This window comes from Papaver somniferum, chromosome 3 (assembly GCF_003573695.1).
Source record: "Papaver somniferum cultivar HN1 chromosome 3, ASM357369v1, whole genome shotgun sequence".
NCBI lineage: Eukaryota > Viridiplantae > Streptophyta > Magnoliopsida > Ranunculales > Papaveraceae > Papaver > Papaver somniferum.
In genome coordinates, this window is record NC_039360.1 from 82,258,574 (window position 1) to 82,283,729 (window position 25,156).

A 25,156-nucleotide genomic window follows, 5' to 3' on the forward strand; every position below is an offset into this window, starting at 1 on the left:
TAGAATTTCAGGGTTTGTGCAAAAATTCAAACATGGTTAATAAATCGGTTGATATATGCGTTAATGTATACCAATTGTAGTTGATGTTCATCACATCAACCCAGAATCGGTTTATGTGGATGTAATATATCTACCGATTTTGGGTAACATAAACAACAATCAGTTTATGTTAATGTCTATATCAACCGATTCTGGTTGAGTTTAAGAAAATTTTGAGGAGAAATTTTAGAGATTCATAGTTAAATCATTGATGAATCCCTCTTAAAAGGAATAGATTAAAAGGATTTAACTGAATCACTCGAATTGTTTGTCGCCGAGAAACATTGTTTGAAAATAAAAAAAAATGAAGAATTGAATTGTTTTATGATTATGTTTTAGTTTTTGATTATCATGGAAATTGAATTTTTTTTAGGTTATGATTAAACATTGTTAGTAGAAATGATTTAGGTTTTTTATTTGGTTTAGATGATTAGAACTATTAAGTTTGTGTAAAGGGTAATTTAGTATTTTAACACACTTTAGACACCCGTTATCTTTCTTTATTGGGTAGATGAAGAAATCTATAGGCCTCAAACTAGGAAGGTTTTCTATATCTTTCTTCTAACGAAAAGAGTGCTTATAACTATTTATTTATTAAAAAAGCAGGGACATTTTTCATACAACTTTCGATTTTCTTTCGTTAATAGCAATCAAATATTACAGACAACGTCAGTATATCAAGAAACATAGTGAGTAACCATATATTGTAATTGTTAAAGCACTGCTCGGTTGAAACCATAAGTATTGGTACGTCAAGCTTGTTGTTAATATTAGTTGACGACCAAGAATATTTTTTGATTCATTGTTTACCAAAGTCAGTCTCGAACTAAGATTAAATATAGATAGTTGAGTATCGAAATCACTGAATACCGTTAAAGATTGAAGACAAAAGATCACGAAGACATCGACGAGAACTTCTTCGACAAGGTATGTGATGACTAACTATCCCATTCACTCATTTTTTTCTACCATTCTATCTTATGGGATACTGTTGCATGGCTTTAGTATATGATGACATACAAAAAAAAATTGATTTCAAGATTATATTTGACTAATATCTAGACTCGAACTCAAGCAACGAAATGGATGTCCAAGGGCTAACGCTTTTTCAATAAACTATGTTTACGCAAGAAGTTCATTAAAAGCGCCAAATTACCATTGAGATCAGAAACCATCTTTTTTAGCGCGAAATGTGCAATTTGAAGATTTCGTTGTTGCAAATTTACTTTGAGTTCGCGAACTAACCATCCAAATTTGCATAGAGTTCGTGGATTATGTAATCTAAGGCAAGGTTCCGAGATGTACTTGAGTTTGCAAACCTTGTTTCCTGTTCGTGAACTGTGAGGAATTCGGTAGTTACTGAACTACAATTTGCTTGATGGTTCACATACCGTATTGGTTAAACTTGTGATCCATAATATGCACGGTCCTAAACTGAGAATTCGTATATACATATTCTTCTTTCTATTATAAGGAAAACTTCTCGACTTAATGATTTTATTTCTTGGTACCATGCCGCAGTGAGTAAGTTAACTTTTTTCCTAATTGTGTAGAAGTTAAACTTTAAAATATAATTGGGTTCCATTCATATGGCTTCTATCAATGGAAAATCCTTATTGCTAGAGTATTCTAACTAAGGAAACAAGTTCATGAGCTATTTTGTTTCAAGTTGATCATTTAGAAATTTCCCAAGCAATGATATTCATTATCCATGACCATGACGATTGAGAATGTTTCAAATTCCTTAAGGAGAGTTTTTAGAACTACTGAGATTCTGGACACATGGTATGCGTACCCTAGACACATGAGTTCTAGAATATAGGAGGTATGTATACCCAGTGCGTCTACCCTAAGGTTATGAGTTCGTGAATGGATGGGATGTACGCATACCTAGTATGCGTACCCCAAGGGACCGAGTTCATGAATGACTAATGGTACACATAACTAGTGCGGATACCCAAACATCCTAAGTTCATTGACTGGTCTATAGGTATGCGTACACCTATTCATACCTACCTAATATCGGACTAAGTAGATGCTCACAAACTATTTCACAAGTACTTTTGGCACTGCTACAACTTTCATAAACACTTCTAAGATAACTTTGTTCAGTAAATCACTTTGTGTTTGTGAATTATGGTTTAAGCCTTGAGTGTCAATGAATATATTATGTTTATAAGTTCATCATGCATATTTTTCATGAACTATATCACTACACACGGTTCCAGAATCATGGACCAAAGTGTATATTCTTCTGTGTAATTTCAAGGCGAGATTCACACATGCTTACATGAATTCCTGTTAAGAATTTCATCTAAACTCAAAAAGTGGTTGCTCGAATCTCAAGTTATCTTAGCTTAAAATCTATAAATAGGGATGCTCTTGAAACTGGAATTCTTAATTTGTGACGCTTTTATGTCCTAGTTGCTTGCTAGAGTCGTCCTCTATTAACCTCGGTTTCCACTATGAGACATAATTAGGTTCACGACTTTAAGACTTCACTTAGGAATTCGTGAAGCCAGGTCCTACTATCTTTTACCTGATAGTTCGTGTATTCTGATCTTTTCTTATTGATCGTTGAGGTTTTCGTCAATCTCCTATCAGGAACGAGATATATAGAAATCGTGAAGTTCTCTTTGTCTCATACTTTGTGATTCATCAAGATAAATATCTAAAAATCTTCTCCATTGATTTATTTAGATTATTCATCAGAAGTGGTTGGTAACCAAAGATTCTCAGTTAACTGAGTATAAGTATTATGGATTCATAAGGTTTGCTAGCTTTGTCTATTGCGAACTTATTTCCTAGCCTTGATCTAAAAGATATAAAGGGAAATCAAATAAGCTTATATGCTAGAGGAAAATTGGTATCAGAAGTCTTCACTTAGGTTGAAGCAACTTTTAGGCTATAAGAGATGCAAGTTAAGGGAATCAATTGCATTGAACCTTGCGAGGTTCAAGAGACGTAAGGAGCATGACTGCAGCTGAATTGTTAGGAGGGTCAATTCGGTCTCAACTACATTTCAGTCCGAAGTCTAATAGTAAGCTAGTGTTTATAGAGGCTTAATATAGTTTAGTGTTCAAAGTTAGACGAGGTCCTGGTTTTTTTTTGCAGGTGAAGTTTTCCTCGTTAACAAAACTTTTGGTGTCTTTCCTTTTCCGCATTATATTGTTTTATTTTTAGAATAGGAATAACAAAATTGATATGTGTTCAATCTAGGTAGTTTAAGTCCTTGTTAATTGTGATCAATAACGAGAGTTGTTCTTGTTGAATTCAAATCTTGAAATATAAATTACAATTTCTATACTTGGAAGTATTCAGATCCTCTTGATTTGGTTACGACTAGATTGATCTTGGATATTTATTTGTTAGATCGTCCGAAAACTCTTCTACATAATTAGGTTCATGACTTTATAAGTCTAGACATATTGATTCTGGAAGAGAAAGAAAAATTTTTTATATACATATTGTTAAAGGATATTTAATTCAGATCTAATTGCAATTCTATTAGATTTTGTCCATACAGGTTGCCGAGCGAAAAAGTTGGTTGTGTACTTGGTACCCTCTTCTTTTCCCTTAGTACCCTCTCTTTTCCAGAAAGGTCCTAAGATCAGTTCCTACTTCTACGATCAGTCCTGAATCTTTTTCGATTAGGGAACAAGTTTTTCAAGTCAACTACTTTAAGCAGATGTCACCGTGGTACATTGGTAAAGTCGTTGGGTGATGATACCAGCGACCTGAGTTCGAAACTCGTCATCATCGGGGTGAGGGATTTTTCTCTTTTTTTCCTATCTACTGGGGCTTGTAGGTAGTAAACCTCTTTGAGGTTTAAACTTAAAAAAAAGTCAACTACTTCAATATGTCATCTCTAAAATTGTTTTAACATTTTCATTAAAGTAAGGATATACCCGTAAGTTCAGCACACTAAATAATAATAAGTTACCAATTAGTGGAATGTCGAAAACACGAAGTCCATAGATAAACTATACTTTGTAACTCCATATAATTAAGTTGACGAAATAATTATTGTATATCATTCATTTTTTGATACTTTGGTTATAGTATAGTGACCTAACTACCAATACTAAAGTAATTGTAACAAACTTAACTTCGCATGTTATGTTTTTAATGAAACTAGACTTGTAAGAACAAAGATAGAACTGGAACAAGTTAAGTCTTTAGTTACTAACCTCGAACTGAAAGATGGCGTATTCAATGTATTCAATACGTTTCCAGGTCTTCATGAGTAACTAGAGAAAGTATCAAAATTTATATGTTTCTAATCGAACATACCAAAGTTGACTCTAGTAATTTACTCAAGCGACTCAAGTTTTGGAACTAAACTTGATAACTGAACTTGACACACCAACGCTTGGTGGGTCCAACCGAGCACTGCTCTAACACATGATAAATATATTGGTTAAAGTATATAGTTATATTTTCTTATTCTAAAAATTTCCATGGGTTCCGAAAGTGATTTTAGCCTATAATATTAATTAGCTAATTTCTTAGGTATTTATCTAATTTCAAAAAGGAATAAGAAGCGTCCTATGACCCCATATGCGCTCATTGGGTCCGTTCTTGGTAAAACATCATAATATCTTCTATTTTCAATATTATGTAGGAAATTTTATATATGGATTCAGAGACACTTTACAATAATTTAAGATAATAATTTGACTCTTTCGAAATCAGTCTGTGAGTATAACGGAGTTATTGTTTTCATGATATGATGAAGTCTTCTAATAACGTTATCGAATAAAAAGTTTTTACTATCTTAATTATGTTAACAATATGCTAAAAGATTTATGGTGATACCAAGAGAGAAGAAATTGAGATAAGAGAAAGTAGCGGAGAAACTTCTAATTATTTCTCTATTTTTAAAAACGTAAAATATAAATAGAAACTTACAAGTTCAGTAGTTGAATGACTACCAATGTACCCAAATTTTAATTTGACTCTTTTGAATTCATTCTGTGAGGACAAGTAAGTTATTGACTTCAACCTATAACAACATTATTGAATCCCAAGTCTGTACTTTCTTGATTCGACTGAGGTGCACTAAAAGTTTCTAGTGATACCAATATATAAGAAATTTACCCCGAGGAAGTAACGGAAAAACTTTTAATCCTCTATTTATTTTCAAAAATAGATAACAGCAAAAATTATTTGAAATGGCGAGGTACCAAGTATACCACAATCTTTTCGATATCAACCTATTTATCAGATACCTTGGATTTTCTAATATAGACGGAGATTGTCAAGAAGATATGGATCAACCTAAGTGTTTGGGTTAACATACAAGTGCAACTACTTTAATTATAACTTAACAATTATAATACGAAAAGTAAAGTAAAAGCACACAACAAGACTTTGTTAACGAGAAAAATGTAAGTGCAGAAAAACCCTGGACCTAGTCTAGTTTTGAATACTCTCATAATTAAGCCGCTGTGTAAAGAACACTACCAACTTCATATAGGTGAGACTAAGTAAAGTACCCATAGTTACCTAGTTTCCCCATTATCCCTTCGTCTACAACCAATCTAGACAATGCACATGAATCCTAATATAGAGTCCACTATCTTAAGTTACTTCAGCCTTTGTGAAGACTTCAAGCACTCAACTCATTTTGATCGTCTTCCAAACTGTAAAGGATTAATCTGTTTGGTAACCACTCTTCTTATCTCAAGAAGTTAACCAGAAATATTATAATTGAGTTCAGGATCTTCCGTTTAAACTAATAAACTCCTTTGTCAGGTAAGATCTACCAAGATTAGATTAACAAGTTATGTGTACAACCTATTAGATTCATATACTGAAGATCACCACCAAATAATAGTTTGCCGATCTATTATGACTAACAATAACAAGTCTATCAAAGATAAACCAGATCTAGTCGAAGATCAAGTTTGTGCATGGACAAAATCACAAAGATATGAAACCAATAAGAAATCTTCTTGTCTTCAAATCTTCAATCTTCTTCTATACCTGCACAACCAAACTTGATTCCAACTTATGATCGATCACTCACAGAACATAGTCTGTTAACAAAGGATAATAGCAAGTCAATGTCAGATCTAAAAACAAAACTGTACTATCGCTAATATCTTGATCTAATTTGAGTGAACTTATGTCAAAATAGAAGGCTCTCAAGAATAATTAAACCAGGTGCAATCAAGAGTTAACAAGCGTTAGTCAATCAAATCAATTATCGAAAACTAAATAACAATGCAATTCTAGTTTCCTAACAATGGTACTAGTAGACGCTTCTTGATCCAAATGAAGTCTTTAAACCATCGAAAGGAAAAGATTTCACCTAATTAGGTTAGTCTCTTCTCCAAGATAGTATTACGAATAATACTATTAGTCAACTACATCAGTGACTACAAAGATGAAGTACCTGCCTCAGGATAAGTTTGTAAGAAGGACAAACTTCACTATTTATAAACCAAGGTATTTTGGACACCAAGGAATTCCCATAACCGAAAATATTCTCAAGATGTATAATAAAACACCTAAATTCGGTTTTGTCTAATATCCAACTGTATAACTAAATTCCTCTTGAGTATCAAGCAATATCTTTGAACAATTAATAGATTAAGATTTAGCTCATGTACAAGTTACTCATTATGTCGACATTTTGAACTTTCCTATTTTGCAAACAAAATCACACAAACCCTAAAGTGTACTTGACAAGAGAAATCGGTTTTGCATATTGGGATCGGTTCTACCATGGCTCCCAATATAGGTATGATTGGTTTTACATTGACTCCCAACATAAGTAAGGATCAATTCTGAAAACGCGGGGGTACCAAAATGCATCACCAACTTTTTCTTAGGCAATCTGTATGGACAAATTCAATACAACTCCGAGAGTTAAAATCAATCAAGGAATAATATCTAGAGTTATCTCTCTCTCTCTCTCTCTTGCGATTAGAACGTTTACAAAATCAAATCCGTGAACCTAATCACAAAGAGATTACTTGGACGGTACCAAAGACCAATGTCCAAGAATCAATCAAGTCATATCCAACAAACTAGGTCAGATGTATCTACTATGATTGATCAACACACAACCTGTGATATTTTAATTATAAAGATAAACAATATAATGAGGAAAATTAAATAACACAGACACCAGAAGTTTTGTTAACGAGGAAACTGCAGATGCAGAAAAACCCCAGGACCTAGTCCAGATTGAACAGTAAACTGTATTAAGCCGCTACAAATACTATCATACTACCAATTAACTTCATACTGTAATTTAGTTGATCCCTAAAAAGTATCCCACCGATTAAGGTACAGTCGCGCTCCTTACGCCTCTTGAATCCCAGTAGGACTCTGCGCAATTGATTCCCTTAGCTGACGTCACACCAACTAAGAGTTGCTTCAACTCAATTGAAAATTTTGAACCAATATGAGTCCCACGGATTAATCCTATATATGATTTCCTTTTACAATCAAAAAGTTTGATCAAAATTTATGGAAATCGATAGCAATAGACAAAGTCTAGCTAACCTCAAAATCCAGACTCATGCAACCCGAAGAGCAACCTAGATTAATTCACCTCACAAGTATAAAACTTGTGGAATCAACAAAGTTTGAGACAAAGAGAAATTTGATGATTTCTATCTATCTTGATCGAGTGAGCATCTCAAAAATCGATCAAGATCAGGATACTCGAGTTATCAAGGAAAGATAACTGGACCTGGCTTCACGAATCCCTATGAAGTCTTTGTATTCCCAAAACCCTAAAAGGGTTAGGAAGAAAACGACTCTAGTTACAACTCGGACACACCAAAGTAGTCTCGGGATTCAAAGATCCCAGTTGCTTGAAGTTCCCATTTTATAAACATTCAAAGCATAGGTTGCTTTAGGTTTAAGATAAGATAGATTTGGAACCAAGCAGACAATATCCACCGTCAAATGAATCTTTGAATCTGATTTACATAAATAAGATATACACTCTGGTTAGGATGAAACCGTAACCGAACTATGTACAAAGACTATGTTCAAGGTGGTTAACCGAAACTAGCCGATTTGAACTTAAAAGCTTAATACTCATTTTCATGAACACATAAGACATTAACCTTGAGTCACAATCATGTGATCAAATAAGTCTAGTGTTTTATAGAATTAATGAAATGCTAACTATCTCATAGAAATAATTTAACCGTACTTGAATATAATCGACATGGTTAATAATGCACAAAGTATAAATACCATAGTCGTTCGTGAGTCAGGTTAGTCAGAGTACGTGTACCGGTTTGTAAACTTTTAACCTAACCAAGTTACGGAGTTAACATAACTATTTAGGTATGCGAACCGGTTCGGAAAACTTAAGACTATGACCGGTTCCGGAGTCCACAGAACTATTTTGGTTTGCGTACCGGTATGGGTACTAAACCGAGTTCGGGAACACATAACTATTTTGGTACGTGTACCGGTTTGGATACTAACCCAGTTCCGTGACCATAGTTCCTAAATGGTTTGCATACAAGTATGCATACCGATCCGATTCACGAGTTGAACAGATTTTTCACATAATATACATAAGAATACGCGTACCACAAATATGCAAGTCGATATATAGCTACTCCGCTACGTGTACGAGTACATGTAATACGGGTTCAGACTTATAACAGTTTTCCCAGTTTGTAAGACTGATAATACTGTCTTGTATCTGAATCTATAGTAGTTCTATATTTCTCTCTAATTGGATTCGAAATATTCCTGAATAACATCAATGACACATATCACTGTTCCAGGCTATTTTCGAATGATAATACTTGAATCATGATTTTTATTCCGAACAATAAATTGTCCTTAACCAAAATTCATCAAGTATGAACAAATGTTCATTAAGCTTAATCATTATATTTCGAGAACTAATTAACAACATAAATTTGACTCGAAATTCTTGTCTATGCATAATGGTCTAACTAGTTATGAGACGTCGTACCAATGATATAAAAGTGAATATAACTTGAGAAATAGGTGGCTCAGTCTTCACTTACCTTTTGTTGATGAAGTTCTCCAAAAGCTTCGATTGATCTTCGGCTTCAAACGGTAGGACGCAATGATGACTGTCGTGATCCACTGTTTCTCAACTATATTTCTATCCTAGTCCGAGACTTAACTAATTGTATACTAGAAATCAAGATATAGTTTTTGACAACTAAATTTGACAACAAGCTTGAGATAGCAACACTTGTGAGTTCGACCGAGCAATGCTCTAACAAGTTCTACCTTGATTCCCTTTATAGGTTAGGATCGGTCCAACCTTAGATCTTCGATGAACACCGGACCATCAATCCTATTGATTTATTTCAACTATGAAACAATTTCGTAAGTCTACTTCCTTAAACTCATGTAGTTAAACATAGTTTTCTAGGTATGAAATGAATCCCAAGTTCATTACACAATCTAGTAACAAGTTACAAAGATTATGTCGATGTCGCAATCACGAATTTCAAGAGATAAGCATTATACTTCGTAATATAATATACCAATACAAAGCATTCATAACTATTGGTATAGTCTTCCTTGACACTTCGATCATAATAAGATGATTAAGTTTGTAATACTAAAGTTTCATGTATATAACTTCGTATGTTATGTTTTCAATCAAAATGACTTAAAATTAACGATATAAAATTGGATACAAGTCAAGTCTTGTATTACTAACCTCGAGTATAAGGATGATGTCTTCGCCGATGTCGATACGTCTTCAGAATCTTCAGGTCTTCAGAGTAATACTTGTATACTCAAAATTCCTAGACTTCCTAGTCTAACCTAACGAAGTTGACTCTAGTAGTTCTATTCAAACAACTCTTGAATTTTGATACTAAGATATGACAACCAACCTTGACATACCAACGTTTGGCGGGTTCAACCGAGCAATGCTCTAATATTACTTATAAGTTGAGTGGTTGAATCACTCAAATGATTGCTAATGTTCCCGAGTCTTAATTTGACTCTTCCAACTTCAGTCTGTAGATATAAATGAGTTATTGATTTCATAATATGAGGAAGTCATGTAAGAACGTTAGCGAATCAACAGTTTGTACTATGATTCGAATTAGAGTACACTAAAAGGTTTATAATGATACTAAGAAAGAAGAAAATGAGATAAGAGAAAATGACGGAAAAAGAACTAATGCTACATTTATTTCCAAAAACAGAAAACAAAAATTAAAATTTGTATGTAGAATGGTTGATCACTCAAACAACTTCTGGTGTACCCAAGTGGAATCAAGAAAATATGGCGCAACAGATATGTGATAAATATCATCGTAAATATAAACAATTACATAAGTAGATTTTATATCTCCTGTAGGTGTTATTGGTGTCTTCTCAACGATATCTATTGGAGTTTAAAATTTTTAACAAAATTAGGATTCCAATACAGTTTCAGGGTTTTAAAACGACGTTATTGAACTTAAGGCGCCAAATAACGTAGATGATTCCCCTGATTAAAATTACATGGCTTTCAGACACTAATAATTTGGATATACTATTCTTTTTTATCAATAAAGAATTTGATGCTTACGAGTTTCGAACAGGGGTTACTGGTTGTTTTTTTTTCCGAATTGGATATACTATTTATGTTCGAGTAATATTAGTTCATGTTTAGCTTATGTTTGCACATCCAGGTAAACACCATGTTTTATTTTCCAAAGTGTCCAATATTTATATGCTAATATTCTAAATGTATTTGTCTTAACCGTCAGTCTTAGTAACTTTTTTAGGTATAAACATGAATAAATAATAATAATTCAATGGATAAAGAATTTGATAACTACGAGTTCGAATTCAAATTACTGGCATCATCCACAACTTTACGACAATACCATAATGACATATTCAATTTTATAAACCATTTATTACACGAAATACTAATTATACTCCCTTTGTCCCCACTATAAAGACATAGTTTTCAGTTTTTACAATCCCATTAGGCGAGACTCCAATTTCAAAATGATTTTTTTGAAATACATGTCATTCTTCCTTTTAATATAGATAACTATGTTAAGAATGAGACAAATTAACCTGGCATTTCTAGGGGCCACTTGAAAGGAATTAGGGGCCACTTTTTTTATACCCATCCTATGAAGATGGTTAGGGGGTCTTTTAAATATACAAACTGTCTATATTGTCCTTCACCTTTATGCTAAATCTGAATCTATATCCTTTTATTTTTATAATCATAACATTCTTGTTCTCCTTCTTTGTTCTACCGATTGAACAAAAAAATAAAAGAAAAATTCATCATTTTAATTTTGATTCAAAACCAAATATCGTCGATAAAACAAATTTAATAATTATTTGTTTAAAATTAAACAAAAAATTCATTAACCTTAAAGTTGAAACTTAGAACATCAAAAAAGAAATTTCGAATTAAATAAACGAAACAGATAGATGATAGTAGTTGTGATCCAAATTTCAGATTTGATTGCTTGAAATCAAAAATTTGATCCGAATTTTTTCTAGGATTTACAATATCAGAAACATAATTGGTAGATAACAATCTATTTTACCTACCGATTATTCTTGATTCAAAAAATTCAATTTTTCTGTACTAGCACAATCGATAGATAATGAACACCATTAGCTACCGATCGTGAAAGTAGAAAATTCCGAAATTTTATTAAGTTTTGAAAATTTGAATTTGGGGCCATGAACATAATCGGTAGATAATGAGCATCACTTATTAACACAATTGACTACTAATTATGGTAGTACCAAAGTTCGAAAATTAAAGGATTTTGGAAAAATCTCATTTTGGGGACACTATATATTCGGAAGTTAAATTAAAACAATTTATTACCGATTATGGTAGTATCAAAATTTGAAAATTAATGGATTTTGGCAAAATCTTATTTTGGGGTCACTATATATCCGGAAGTTAAATTAAAACAATTTATTACCGATTATGATAGTGCCAAAATTCGAAAATTAAAGGATTTTGGCAAAATATCATTTTGGGGCCACTATATATTCAGAAGTTAAATTAAAACAATTTACTACCGATTATGGTAGTACCAAAATTCGAAAATTGAATATATTCGGAGATTAAAGTAACCCAATTGACTACCGATTAAGGTAATTCCAAAATTCGAAATGCCAATGCTCATGGTAGTTCCAAAATGTGAAAACCTAAGGATTTTGGAAGGTCCTCATTTTTGGGCCACTATAGTTAAGTTAACTTCTCTTACTCCCGATTACTACAAGTCCAAAATTCGGAAAATTAATTTTCTTTTTCAAAACCCGATTTTTGGGCCACTATACAATCTGAAGTTTGTGTAACTGATATCACTACCGAATATGGTAGTTTCAAATTTCGAAATGAAGGACCGATCAAAAAAATCACCCGAATAATCTTTTTCACCTTATTTTACAAAACTACCGATCGTTAAGGGCAAATTAGTCATTACGAAAATTGACATATAAGGGGTGGCTTCATTTTAGATTTGGGTGAACCGTTTTGTCTTATTAGTGGCTCCTAATTCCTTTCAAGTGGCACCTAAAAATGCACTAGGCAAATTAAAGGTTAGATAAATTAAAAAAAAAAGATATTTAGCAAACCAAAGTAACTTTTAATCTAAGAGATTTCCTAAATTCTGCCTTTATACAGGAACGAAGGAAATATGTTTCTCTTTTCTTAATAAAACTTAAACGGTAGCGTATTTTAAGCTAATATTTTGGGGATATATTCGTATTACAAATCTCTACATACTCATAAAAAATATGCGCATTTCGAAACGTATAACTCCACCATCTACTACGTTGAAAATCAACCGTCAAAAATCAACGAATTTTCGACCGTTAAAATTAAGATTAGTAGATAATGAGGTTTGATATTTCGGGATGATATTTATCATTTATGTATATATAGAGTTTTGTAAGCCGATCATATTTTCAAAATATTAGCTTCGGAGATGCTATCTTTTAAATATTATTAAGAAAAACGTCTACTAAAATGGGAGATAGTGTGAAAATGTGAGTGCGAGGGAATCCTCTCTACTCATATTTACTCCAGTGTTATCTTTGAAGACACAGTGGGTGTATAGACTTTTATGTTTGATGTGTTCGGAAATTTAAAACTCGAAATAACTTAAAATGTAATTTTTTATTCGATCAAAAAGGTTAAGAAAAGTTAAAACCGAAACTTAGGTCTCGATATAGAGGTAGAAATGGGAACTTCCGAGCATGGTCCTCTAGTTAAAGCATGTAATTGGCCACGTGGGGACTTCTGGTTCCCCCAAACCGTTCCAAAACGATATGCTTACTGTAATAATTTGGTAGCCCATCTTAAACCAACAATAATTGGTGTGTAGTAGTAACTGATAATAGGATCGCAAACTCCAACATCAAACTATAGAGGTCAGTTAAAGATTGAACCACTGAATCTTATTGACGGTGCCATGCATATCCTTGGTGGCTTGGGAAGTGAAGGTTTTCAGACTTAAGAATCAGGGACGGTGCCATGCATATCTTTTTAACGGTGCCATGCATATCTTTTCGACTTAAGAATTAGGGACATCCGTAATTTTTTAGTTCAAATCGTGAATATTAACACAGCCTGGTTTTGGCATAGCTCGAAATGAATCTAGTCGTTTTCTGGTACCAAACCAGTTTAAAACAAAATGTGCATGCTACTAATATATAGATTAAACAATGACATGAACCTAGCTTAGCTAGGTTATTAATGCAGAGAATGAGAGTCAACTTGTGCTACTACTGAAACTTGTTATTTAGTACATAGTCTCTCCCTAAGCTGACAATTTCCTGTTATTAAACTGTTAATTAGTACAAACATGTTTACCGATGATAAATGTCGGATCATTCTCGCCAAACCATGTGACATCCAAATTTCTTATGAATTTCCTAATCTTTGGAAGTATTATCCCCTTTAAAATGTTCATACTCCGTGTGGATTAAATCCTAGACAAAAAAATACTAAGCGTTGAAATTAGAGGGTACGGAGATTGCGAACAAGGGGACATAATCGTTTCTATTATTACACCGAGGTTATTGTCTTTCTTTTTGTTTCTCATTGTTTCTTTTGCTACGTGTCGAATGTCGCTAGATCTGGTTTTCGTTTTTACGAGTAAAATTATCTTAATCATGATTCCAGTGACATCCAACTAATAATACGTAAATCGATTTAGGTTTCTTTAAAACAACATGGTGTGTGGAGTGGTCCTATCTTTTAATCACTCTGATTTCCACTTCAGTGACTTCATTTCGAGCATTTTAATATAAGTATTATATGAAGAACCTTAGTGTTAATTGGCTTTTTTCGGAATGGTGGGAGCTGAATATTAGGGTTCTTGAGCTATCATCACGATATTATTCTTTCTCTATAGAGAATAACGAGATTTCTTGCTGCGCAAGGAAAATGGATTCTTGATTGAATCCAAGTACCACATAAGAACCAGCTGTCAGCAATTTATTAGTTGTGGTAGTTGACATTTGGCAAATCAAATGTCAGCAATTTCTCTTTCGGTGGTTTCGTACTGTACAATCAAATTTAGTCCGCCAAATTAAAAAAGAGAGAAAAGAAAAAAACCAAATGAATCTCCATTTTTCTCCCTCCTGTGTACATTTTCTTCTTTTGGTGGTTTATTTTCATACAAGTTCTCTCTAGGGCTTCAGGGTCGGTTTTGGTTCGGTTTCTAGCCAAACCAAAACCGAAACCAATATTATTGGTTTCTAAAAATCTAAACCAAACCAATCCATTAACCATTGGTTCGGTTTCCAAATGGATCCAGTTGGTTTCGGTTTGTCCCAGTGGTTTTTGGTTAACCAATAATTATGTTAAACCAAAAAAAAAATACACAAATTTACAGATAAAAAAATCGTAGTTGCCGATAGTATTGGTTTACACAAATATACAGACAAAAAAAATAAATCAAGAATAGTTTAAGCTTACTCTAATTCTAGAGATCAAAAGAAGATATATAATATATCTTAATTTAGTTATTGACAAATAAAAAAGAAGGAAGACGGGAAGAAAAAAGTCGAGTAGCAGCAGCTGTTGTTGGGGGTGGAGAAGGGAGGCGGCTGAGAGAAGGAGAAAGAGAAAGAGGGAGAGTATCATAATGAAATATTAGATTTAGGGTTTCTATTTATCCTCTAAATCAATGGGTAGAATCTAATACTTTTAAATCGACGGTAGAAACTAAGTTTAAAAATTAATCGGTTCCCCAATGGTTTTTGGTTCGGTTTTCAGGTCAAACCAAAACCAAACCAGTAATGTCGGTTTTTCAACTTTTTTTACCAAACCAATCCAAATCTAAATGGTTTGGTTCGTTTTCTTGCTTATTGGTCTGGTTCGGTCGGTTTCCAACGGTTAACCGATACCATGTTCAACCCTAGTTCTCTCTTATTGATCTGTATAATATTTTCTTTACTGGTAGCTGGTAGGGGAAAAGAAACCCTATAAACACCTTCTAAATGAAACGATCAGGCATTCCGCATTGCGGAATGCGGATACAAAAAATGCAAGCAGGTAGTGTCTTTGCTTTTGCAATTAGGCATTTGGCATTGCGGACACAAGATCTGCTATCAGACCGGAAAGGATCTCTATAACTTTATCTAGAATGGGCGGTTCTTTGTCTACAACAAATCACAAACTTTCGATCAACATGAATTAAACAATTCCTAGGGCTCATAAACTACATACATCCACCGGGCATGGAGGTGACTAGAATCTAACCCCTAATTTGTTTCATTCATTGAAAACTACTCCATGATCACTTTTCTAACTTGTAGTAAATATTATTGGCTTTGTTTTAAGCTTTTGGTTGTTTTCTTAATGAACTACTTACTAGCTAGTGTCAAAGTCTCAAAGAGTTAGGTATTTCCTGTAAAAGTTAGCAGTCGAAATCACTTACTAATTTCGTGTAAGTTTAACGCTAACCAAGACACATTATTTATAATGCTCATTGCTCATCTACCAAACGGAATACATGATTTAAGTTTAATTAAATTGAAAAAACAAAAGTTAGTTTGGAAAAATTGGAAGTACTTAAATCTTTGAAAACAAAACGGAAAGACTTGAAAAACCTTAATGACATTGGCAAACTAATATCATTTGGCAAACTAATATCAGAACAAGAAATAATTTGGATTCTTAATGTGTTATGATTTTTGTAAAGGGATATTCTTCTCCATTCTAAGCTATTTTAATTCACACCAAATCAATATAATATGGATTATAGAAGATGATGATGAAATCAACGACTTGGAACCAATTTTAAAAATCCAATTTGGTCGTTTTCCCAAGTAAGAAAGAGACAATAAACATCAACGACCCACATACACTCACCTCGCTTACTTTATAACCAAACTTTGTCCGTAACGTGTCCACTTCCCACTTAATCTTTGCTTTCTCCCTAAAAACATTTTCGACTAATCTTGTTCACACTAATAAACACTAAACATCAAATAATTTTAGGAGCAAAGTCCCAGTTTGGCTGAATCGAGATCGTTAATCATCTTCATTAATCACATTACATAACTTAAACAGTGGTTCTAGGTAGACGCCCAAAAAAGCCGTGAAAAATTTCGTGAGGGGATCGGACAAACGAGGATAATGCCTTTTAGCATTGGGATTATAAGGGCAGGAATGGGTTCCGTAGCTGTGAGTTACGGTAGAAATTTCGGGATTTTCTCAGAGGATATAAAGCATTTTCGTAACTTAAAAGGAAACTTTGGGTTTCTATGTACGCCTTGAACTGATTCGGTCATGTCAGGAGTCACGATGGGTTCTCTGACGATCCGATGCGGTTGGATACTTGGATTCTATGCCTAAGTCTACTATATATAGGAGTTTTGGTTGTCGTTTTTGTGGGTTTGGCCTTTTTAGAAGAAAAAAAATTGCTGCTTTTTCGTGTTTGTTTTCACAGTTTTAGCTTTCCGGAGGCGTTCGTCGGGTGTCATATTTCGGCTTTCTTTATTTTTGGGTGTTAAAATAAATAATTACCCCCCACTATATCTCATATGTTGTTTGCAGATGATTGGTTATCATATGTTGTTTGCAGATGATTGTTTCATCTTTTGTAAGATTATTATTTTTGAAGTCAAAAAGTATTTCGTGGTTATCACATATGTTTTATGATGCTTCTGACCAGTGTGTAAATTTCGAGAAGTCAGGAATTTATTTTAATAAAAAAATGCAAGGTAAGCATTGTAAAATCTTAGTTATGATCTTGAAAGTTAAACACATTCCAAAGAATGAAAAATACTTAGGTTCTCTTTATGTTCGGGGCTCTAAACTACGAACCATTATTAGAAAAAGCCTATAACTCTTTAAGTGGGTGGAGATCCAAGGTACTTGCGCAACCGGGAAGAACTTTTCTCATTAACTATAGTCATTCAGTTTACCTTTAATTTGTCATGCCGCATAAATTTTTGGAAAAGGTAGATAAAACTCAGCGAGATTTTTGGTGGAACAAAGAAGACCCCAGAAAAGCAGTTTACTGCAAGGCCTGGGAATTTATATGTTTAGCAAAAGCTCAAGGCGATTTAGGTTGCAATAGTGAAGTCAAAATTTTCGAACATAGATGGTTACTGGATGTAAGTATAGTTATCTGAAAACGTGCCAACTCTCCAAGGCTAGTGAAGGAAATTACTAAAGATAATTTCTCTTGGGATTTTCATAAATTACATATTTATTTTAAGCAACAAATGGTCAATAAGATTAACTCAGTTTATAATAAAAATTATGGTAAGGTATTTTCCACTGACAAGGAACTAAAAAGGGTTGCTCACCAGCAAATCTACCTATTCTCTTATATCAGTTGCTCTCAGTAGACATAACACTTGTTGTTGGAAGAAATTATGGAAATTTAAGTAATACCTAGGGTCTCATTATTTGTTTGGAAAATTTTGCTGATGCTTTATCCTTGAATGCAAAAATAACATGTTTCTCAAGAGAGGCCAGTATGCAATATGTGTTATGTAATTCGGAAGCAGTTGAATCCAATAGTCATTTATTTATAAATTTCCATTTGGTTAGAGATGTTTGGATCACTTTAAATATCCCATTATAATGGGAATTTTCTTGAATGAGATTATGATGGTTTAAGGATGATTTGAAATATTGGTACAAGTACCGGTATCTCAACATGGTGCATACGGAAATATAGAAATTTTGTCATGTCCGAAAATATAAAATCAGATCACTTAGCCCTTGTGAATCAAGTGAAGTGACAACCCACACAATGAAATATCTCATTTCCAAATGCTATTGCACAACAGAAAGTTAATACAGTTACTCTCAAAATTCAAAAATGTGAATTCAATCACTCATATTAGAAATGTTTATTATCAAGTTGATGCGTCCTTTAAAAAAAAATAGGGAAATTTGGAATTGGGGTTGTACAATTTAGAAATGAAGTAATTAATGATATACATTTGATTCAGGTTGGACCACATGACCAGATGCAGCAGAAGCACCAACAATTCAGTTAACGGTGACTTAAGCAAAAGATTTACATGAGAAAAAATCATAGCTTTTTTGTGACTACAACAATGGAGTGTTTTTCATCAATAATAAGCCTAACTTTTGTTTTTGAGTAGCTACTAATATTTTGATAGACATTCGGAAAAATTTTGTGTTTTTTTGAGTCTATCAAAATGTCATTTGTTAATAAAAATGTAAATAGGTGTGCAGATAATTAGTGGCAAAATATGCTAGAAAGTATAAAGCTAGATGTACACATATACAATGCTATTCGAGGAGTAATAAAAAGCAGATTATAGACTGCTTGAAAATAAAAGTATAATATCCCATTTATCAAAAAAAAAAGTATCAGTGAAATTCGAGTTGTTACATGAGGAGTTGAAGTATAGTCTAATTTACATACAAAGATTATCCCAAGTAAGGTTTTAGTTTGGTAATTCGTATGACATGCCAAGAACATTTTCGCAAGAATGAGCCCATGCTATTTCCAAACGAGTTCAGGTGGTGGTTAGATATAACCGATTTACCAAGCACTAAGCCTTTTAGTCCCAAACAAATTGGGGTAGGCTGGACATGAAAGCCAAGATATTAACCAAGAGAACGACTCGCCTCACTTTGCTTAGCATGGCGTATCGTAAATAGGGTAAATCCTCAACGTTATATCTTTTATGTTTCATCTCATGATGATATGGATGAATTTTAAATCAGCTCGCTAAGCCAGTCACTGCCTTCTCCTTTTATCCTGGCTGAGGACAGGATGTGCAGGAAGAAGTTGATCCTTGGAGCTTTTTGCGCCAGGGGTTCACTTTTTTCGACATAGGGTAAGGGTGTTAGCCATCTCCCCATCCAATATGAGTTTAGGTGTTCACAGGTTAAAGCCATCTCACAAAGGGGTACTCAGGCTTATCGTTTGCTGTGCAGCGCGGAGAACCAATCAACACACAAGAGCTAAACACCACTCATACGCCAATACATATTGTCCAACAAGCAACAACATCTCGAGCAGAACCAACAATTTAAGCCCTAAAATCAGCAATTCAAGCCAATCAAGGCAAGAGAAGCACGAGCACCAGTGAAAAATTGTTCCAAATGGACACATTATGCGTGCAACTAATAGAACTCACCATGGTATAGTATTTGAATTGGAGAATATTTTACATATGAAAGGACATATTATTTCTGGATATACATAAATATAGTAATGGTTGAAACTTAAGAGCATAATTCTTCGTAACATCGTGTACAATGTTGTATCCTAATATAATATAAGGTTTATAATAATAACTATTGAAATAGAATGATTTAAACGAAATTATGATTTTTGGTATATATGATGTTTTTAGAATCCTACAAAACGGTCGAACCATAGAACCAATTAACAAGTCACATTTCCGGTGTTATTCGACACTGATTAAATTACTGACCTAGTAATACTTTTTTGAGGTTGTTCTAATTTTTGTACCTATGGGCTAGATTTGACTTCTAGATTAAACAAAAAGTGTCTATTCTTCTCTTCTACTTCCCTCTCCAGATATATTTCGGATGCCAACTAGTAGCGAGATAGTTTCGCTGAATGGTTACGCGCAGAAAAAATCAACTTTTCGGCGTTTGGTTCAGCGACGAGTTGAATATTCCACGATATCTGCGTTGTTCCATTCAGTGGAAGGTAAGAAAAATATTTACGCTGAATAATTCAGCGTAGCCTCGCAGTTTGGTTCTTCGACTTGTATAGTAGAATAGAATTGCCATAACACTTTGGGAGTTATTCCAGGTGATATGAACTTCCAATCTAGATATTAGATTGGAAAACCATAAGACTAAACCTAAGAGTAAAATTGTCATTCCATGGTATTGAGTCCTACCATAAATTTGCCGGTGAAAGAATGATATCGACTCCCACGACATAACATTTGAAGTTAATCATAAAAAAACGAATCTCGAGGATAAAGATAACTCAACCGTTAGTTAGATATATTCGTCTATAATTAGTTTTAGATTAACAGCTAGCTATCAATACGCCGCTTACGAAAACTTTTCCAGTAAATGAGGGCGTAAGCCGCCTTTGCAGGTCAACAACTCGAAAGTACAGATCAGTAAGCTATCAGAGTACCAGCTGGTTGGATTGACTGATGGCTCTGTCAGGAAGAAGTTTCAGTCAAAAAGGTCAGAGTGTTATCCATTCGGAACATCTCGTATGTTGCGTGCATACACCCCATTGAGTGTGCATGCAAAATATGTTTAAACTACACAGTCTAGTTATGTACTAGTATGCACTGTCAATATACCATGCATGCGTACCCAAAAAATGACCATACATTTTCCTTCGTTCAAAATCGAATAATTTGGTATGGGGATGATTCGTCCAGTTTGTTTTTAAACACTGTTTCACAAACAATTAAGGCTCGTTCGACTAGTCTGGTCACTGGTGCAGAAAATTGTAGTCTAGCTTTGGTATAAGTAAAAGGTAAGAACGAACAATTTAGAAACACTACAACTGCCAAATTGTTCAATTTGAGAAGAACTGAACTAAAATATCCACCATTTTTTGTTTTGGATAACATCCATCTCATTAGCAACACCTAGACTAAAAATACCTTTTTCTATAGATTTCTACATCACCGAACTGATACATAAAAACTTTAAATTTAAGAATGGAAAACTACCGAATCAGACCTATTTGATCTTTTAATAGTAAAACCCTAGTTTCAGATATAGTTAATACACATGAATAGTGAGTACTGGCCGCTGGCCACTGCGGTGGGTGTAGCAACTATGATGGTGATTAATGTTGATCGGATGATAATTAACTATTGATGGGCATGACATGGATAGAACAGGATGTGGATGGATATAGATATACTATTTGGGAAATGGGACCAGTATGCAATGATTATTGAAGTGGGTCAATGAAAATGAATAAAATCAAAACCGCTAAAAAACTTAAAACAGAAAAAAAGATGATTGTGAAGAGACTGCGCGCAGTTATAGCCGCCATTTTTCTTTTTCTTTACCTCTTTCTTTTCGTGATCATTAATACGAGTACGATTAAAACATTTAATCTTATTATTTATTTTTAGAGAGAGATAAAGTGACGAATGATGATCTTAAAGTAATAGGCGTAAAGAAAATAGTAAGAAATATCAATCATCTTCTTAAAGATGATAATAAACTAGAGTGTTGTAATTTGAATGATTAGTTATAACAAATAAATATATTATTAGTCATGGAAGTGATTAGTAGTAGTAGTGGATTGAGTTAGTGGAGTGCGTTTTCTAATGATGTTAATTTCTTCTTTAGCTTACGATTGTTGGTTTACCTATAATTAATTAAGCATTATGCAACTTCTCTGAAACAAACATAAAAAAGAAAGAAAAAGAAAAAGGACACTTCATTCGCTAGCTAGTAGTGTGGAGAGATATCTATCTATAAATCTAAGCACATTCGTAAGACGTTCTTAAGAAGAGAATTACAGTCATACAATTATTCGAGTCATCTAGATTTTAAAGGGTGTTTATATATTTTGTTTAGTGTTTTGTCAAAAATTTCTTCGATAGTTTAATCTTTCCTGTAGACTCTAGACTCTCTAGACTGTGATCTCTCTTTCTTTCTAGACTCCAAGCTCTCTCTCTCTTTCTCTATTAAGTCTACTACTCTTCTAAAACTAATCTAATCTCTATAGGGGTTTGAGTAGGTGTTGCTTTCTCTACACGTGATTCAAATTAAGTGTTTAAACTTCAAACTAAGTTTCTCTTGGAATGGCTGCACCATCATCATCTTAATTCATCAGTTTAATCCACCCCACCCCACAGCTCAAAAACCCCACCCCCCATCTCTCCTGGATGATCTTCTATTTAAGTTAACACTCACTCAAACTTTTCATAGTCCAAACTGATTAACTTAACAAAACTATAAGGAGTCAAAGAGATACAAAGAGCTAGAGAAAATACAGCTTTAAGTTCATTAGTGTTATTACATCTAATTGATGGGTGAAATGATAAAAGTCTTAGGTTGGGATGATTTGATGATGATGAAGAAGATATTGAGAGATGTTAGTAAACAAGAAAGAGTTGTAGTTATTAGAGAGTATGATGAAGAAAAAGATAACTTAAATGTACAAGAAATGGAAAGAAAATGTGAAGTTGGTCCTACCAATGGTGAAACTTCTCTCTACACAGATGATTTAGGTGACCCTATTTCTCGTATTCGCCATTCTCCTACTTTCCTCATGCTGGTAAGGATAACTCTTTTTTCATTAGTTCATCATTTTCTTACTATACTGTTTTCTTTTTCATCTTTTTGTTACTGTTTTTTTTTCTAATGCGGGAGTGGGTTCTTCTTGAGTACTTGTATTTTGTCGTTAACTAGTTTCTTTCTTACTTACTATATCAGGTAGCTGAGATGGAGATTGACAATGATCAAAAAGAGATAGTGGGTCTAATTAGAGGCTGCATCAAAACTGTTACATGCGGTAAAAAGCTCTCTAGGAATGGTAAAAATGGTAACGGAAATGATATCATCATCAACAGCAATATTCAAGGCAATAAGTTCGTTCCTGTTTATACTAAACTCGCATATATCTTGGGATTGCGCGTTTCTTCTTCTCACAGGTACTACTTTTTGTTCCAAAAAACCCTTCTTTCTATAAAACTCACATTTTTTATAAACAATCCTCTTTTGCTTACACTTCGTTAACACTTATGGACCCAAACAAAGGTAATCTAAATCAGGATTAGTTTTTGATCAGCATCTGAATCAGGAATATCCTTTGGTTGACATGTTTTTAATACTGAAAAAAACAATGATTTCTTGATCATCATAATGTGGGCCATAGAATCTGAAGTAACTAGAGTGTAAGAAGAAGTGTACTCACAGCTGTTGCCTGTTTATTTATCAAGCGTTTTCTTTATTTTTACCGGATTTCAGGCGAATGGGTATCGGGTTGAAGCTGGTCAACCGACTAGAGAACTGGTTCTCTGAAAACGGGGCAGAATATTCTTACATGGCCACTGAGAAAGACAACGAAGCTTCCGTTAAGCTCTTTACAAAACGATGTGGGTATTCAAAGTTTCGGGTACCATCCGTATTAGTCCAACCCGTATTTGCTCATCGTATCCGGATCTCAAAAAGGATCCAAATCTTTCGTTTACCAACATCTGAAGCCGAGAAACTATACCGTGCTCGGTTCTCCACAACTGAGTTTTTTCCTCGTGACATAGACTCAATTCTCAACAATACACTTAACCTAGGAACGTATTTGGCCGTTCCACACGGCACGTTTCCGTCTTCATCATGGCCTGGAACCGATAAATTCTTATGTAACCCACCCGAGTCATGGTCCATACTCAGCATATGGAATACGAAAGAAGTATTCATGTTAGAAGTTCGGGGAGCATCGCGAACAAGACGTGCTTTAGCAAAGACGACAAGGATCATGGACAGGGCATTGCCTTGGTTGGGTATACCGTCCGTGCCACAATTGTTTAGACCATTTGGATCTCACTTTTTGTACGGTCTAGGCGGAGAAGGGCCGGCATCAGTGAAACTGATGAAAGGATTATGCGGGTTCGCACATAACTTGGCCAAAGAAAGTGGGTGTGGTGTAGTAGCAACAGAAGTATCAAGTTGTGACCCACTGAGATCAGGGATTCCAAACTGGAAGAGGTTATCACTAGAAGAAGATCTTTGGTGTATCAAGAGATTGGGTGAAGATTACAGTGACGGGTCTATTGGAGATTGGACAAAATCACCACCTGGAATTTCTATATTTGTTGATCCTCGACAAGTTTAGTGACTTTAAAAGCATAGAGAACAAGAAAAGTTGAAAGAAAAAGAAACTTTCTTTTAGTTTGTCTCTGTTAATCAAACTCCTGAAGACTCTGCTAAAAAGTCTCTACACTAAGTTTTTTGACCAAGTACTGTGTCAGAGTCTAAAGCCTACAATATTGGCATGATCAGTCTCTGTATCTTTTACCAAAATCTGTAACAGAATATTGAAACTGTTTTAATATAAATAGAACTGCTCTCTGCACACTGAATGTGTGGAAGCATTCACCGATAACCTATCTTCTAACTTGGTATCAGCCTAATCCAAGCCATCTTCCGCTCAAAAAAAAAAAAAAAAACAACCCACCACCAACAAAAAAAAACCCAAAACAACTTCATGGCAAAGACAACAAATACCCTAAGACAGGTGCAGATTCATCACCTAGTCACGTTAAAACACACAGAAACAAATCATATCCTCTGGAAGGCATAGTTCAAACCAATCTTAAAAGGCTATGATCTCAGTGGCTTTGTAGATGGAACAAAACAAGTTCCTGCAAGGACGTTACCTGAAAGTGACGATATAAATCCTGCGTTTACAGCATATGAGCATCAGGATTCTCTCATAGTTGGATGGCTCAATTCAACTCTAACACCTGAAGTCTTGAGCAATGCAGCTCACCTAACAACTGCAAAGGAGGTCTGGGATAAACTAGAATCCGAATATGCACCAAAAACCTTTCATCATCAGATGAATCTGAAAAAGCAGCTGCACAGCATGTCAAAAGGTAACAAAACTCTCAAAACCTATTTGAATGATGCTAAATCTTTGTTTGCTCAGTTGGCAGAATCTGGATGTGCTGTAACAACAAATGAAAA

The 25,156-nt window shown here is 34.1% G+C and overlaps 1 protein-coding gene across 1 annotated transcript; it reads left to right on the forward strand.

Moving 5' to 3' along the window:
* The first annotated feature begins 21,985 nt into the window (after positions 1-21,985).
* LOC113361410 (probable N-acetyltransferase HLS1) lies at positions 21,986-24,572 on the forward strand. Its single transcript, XM_026604662.1, has 3 exons — positions 21,986-22,745; positions 22,904-23,121; positions 23,438-24,572. Exons 1-3 carry the CDS (start codon positions 22,497-22,499, stop codon positions 24,300-24,302), a joined length of 1,332 nt encoding a protein of 443 aa, XP_026460447.1. The 5' UTR covers positions 21,986-22,496; the 3' UTR covers positions 24,303-24,572.
* The last annotated feature ends 584 nt before the right edge of the window (positions 24,573-25,156 follow it).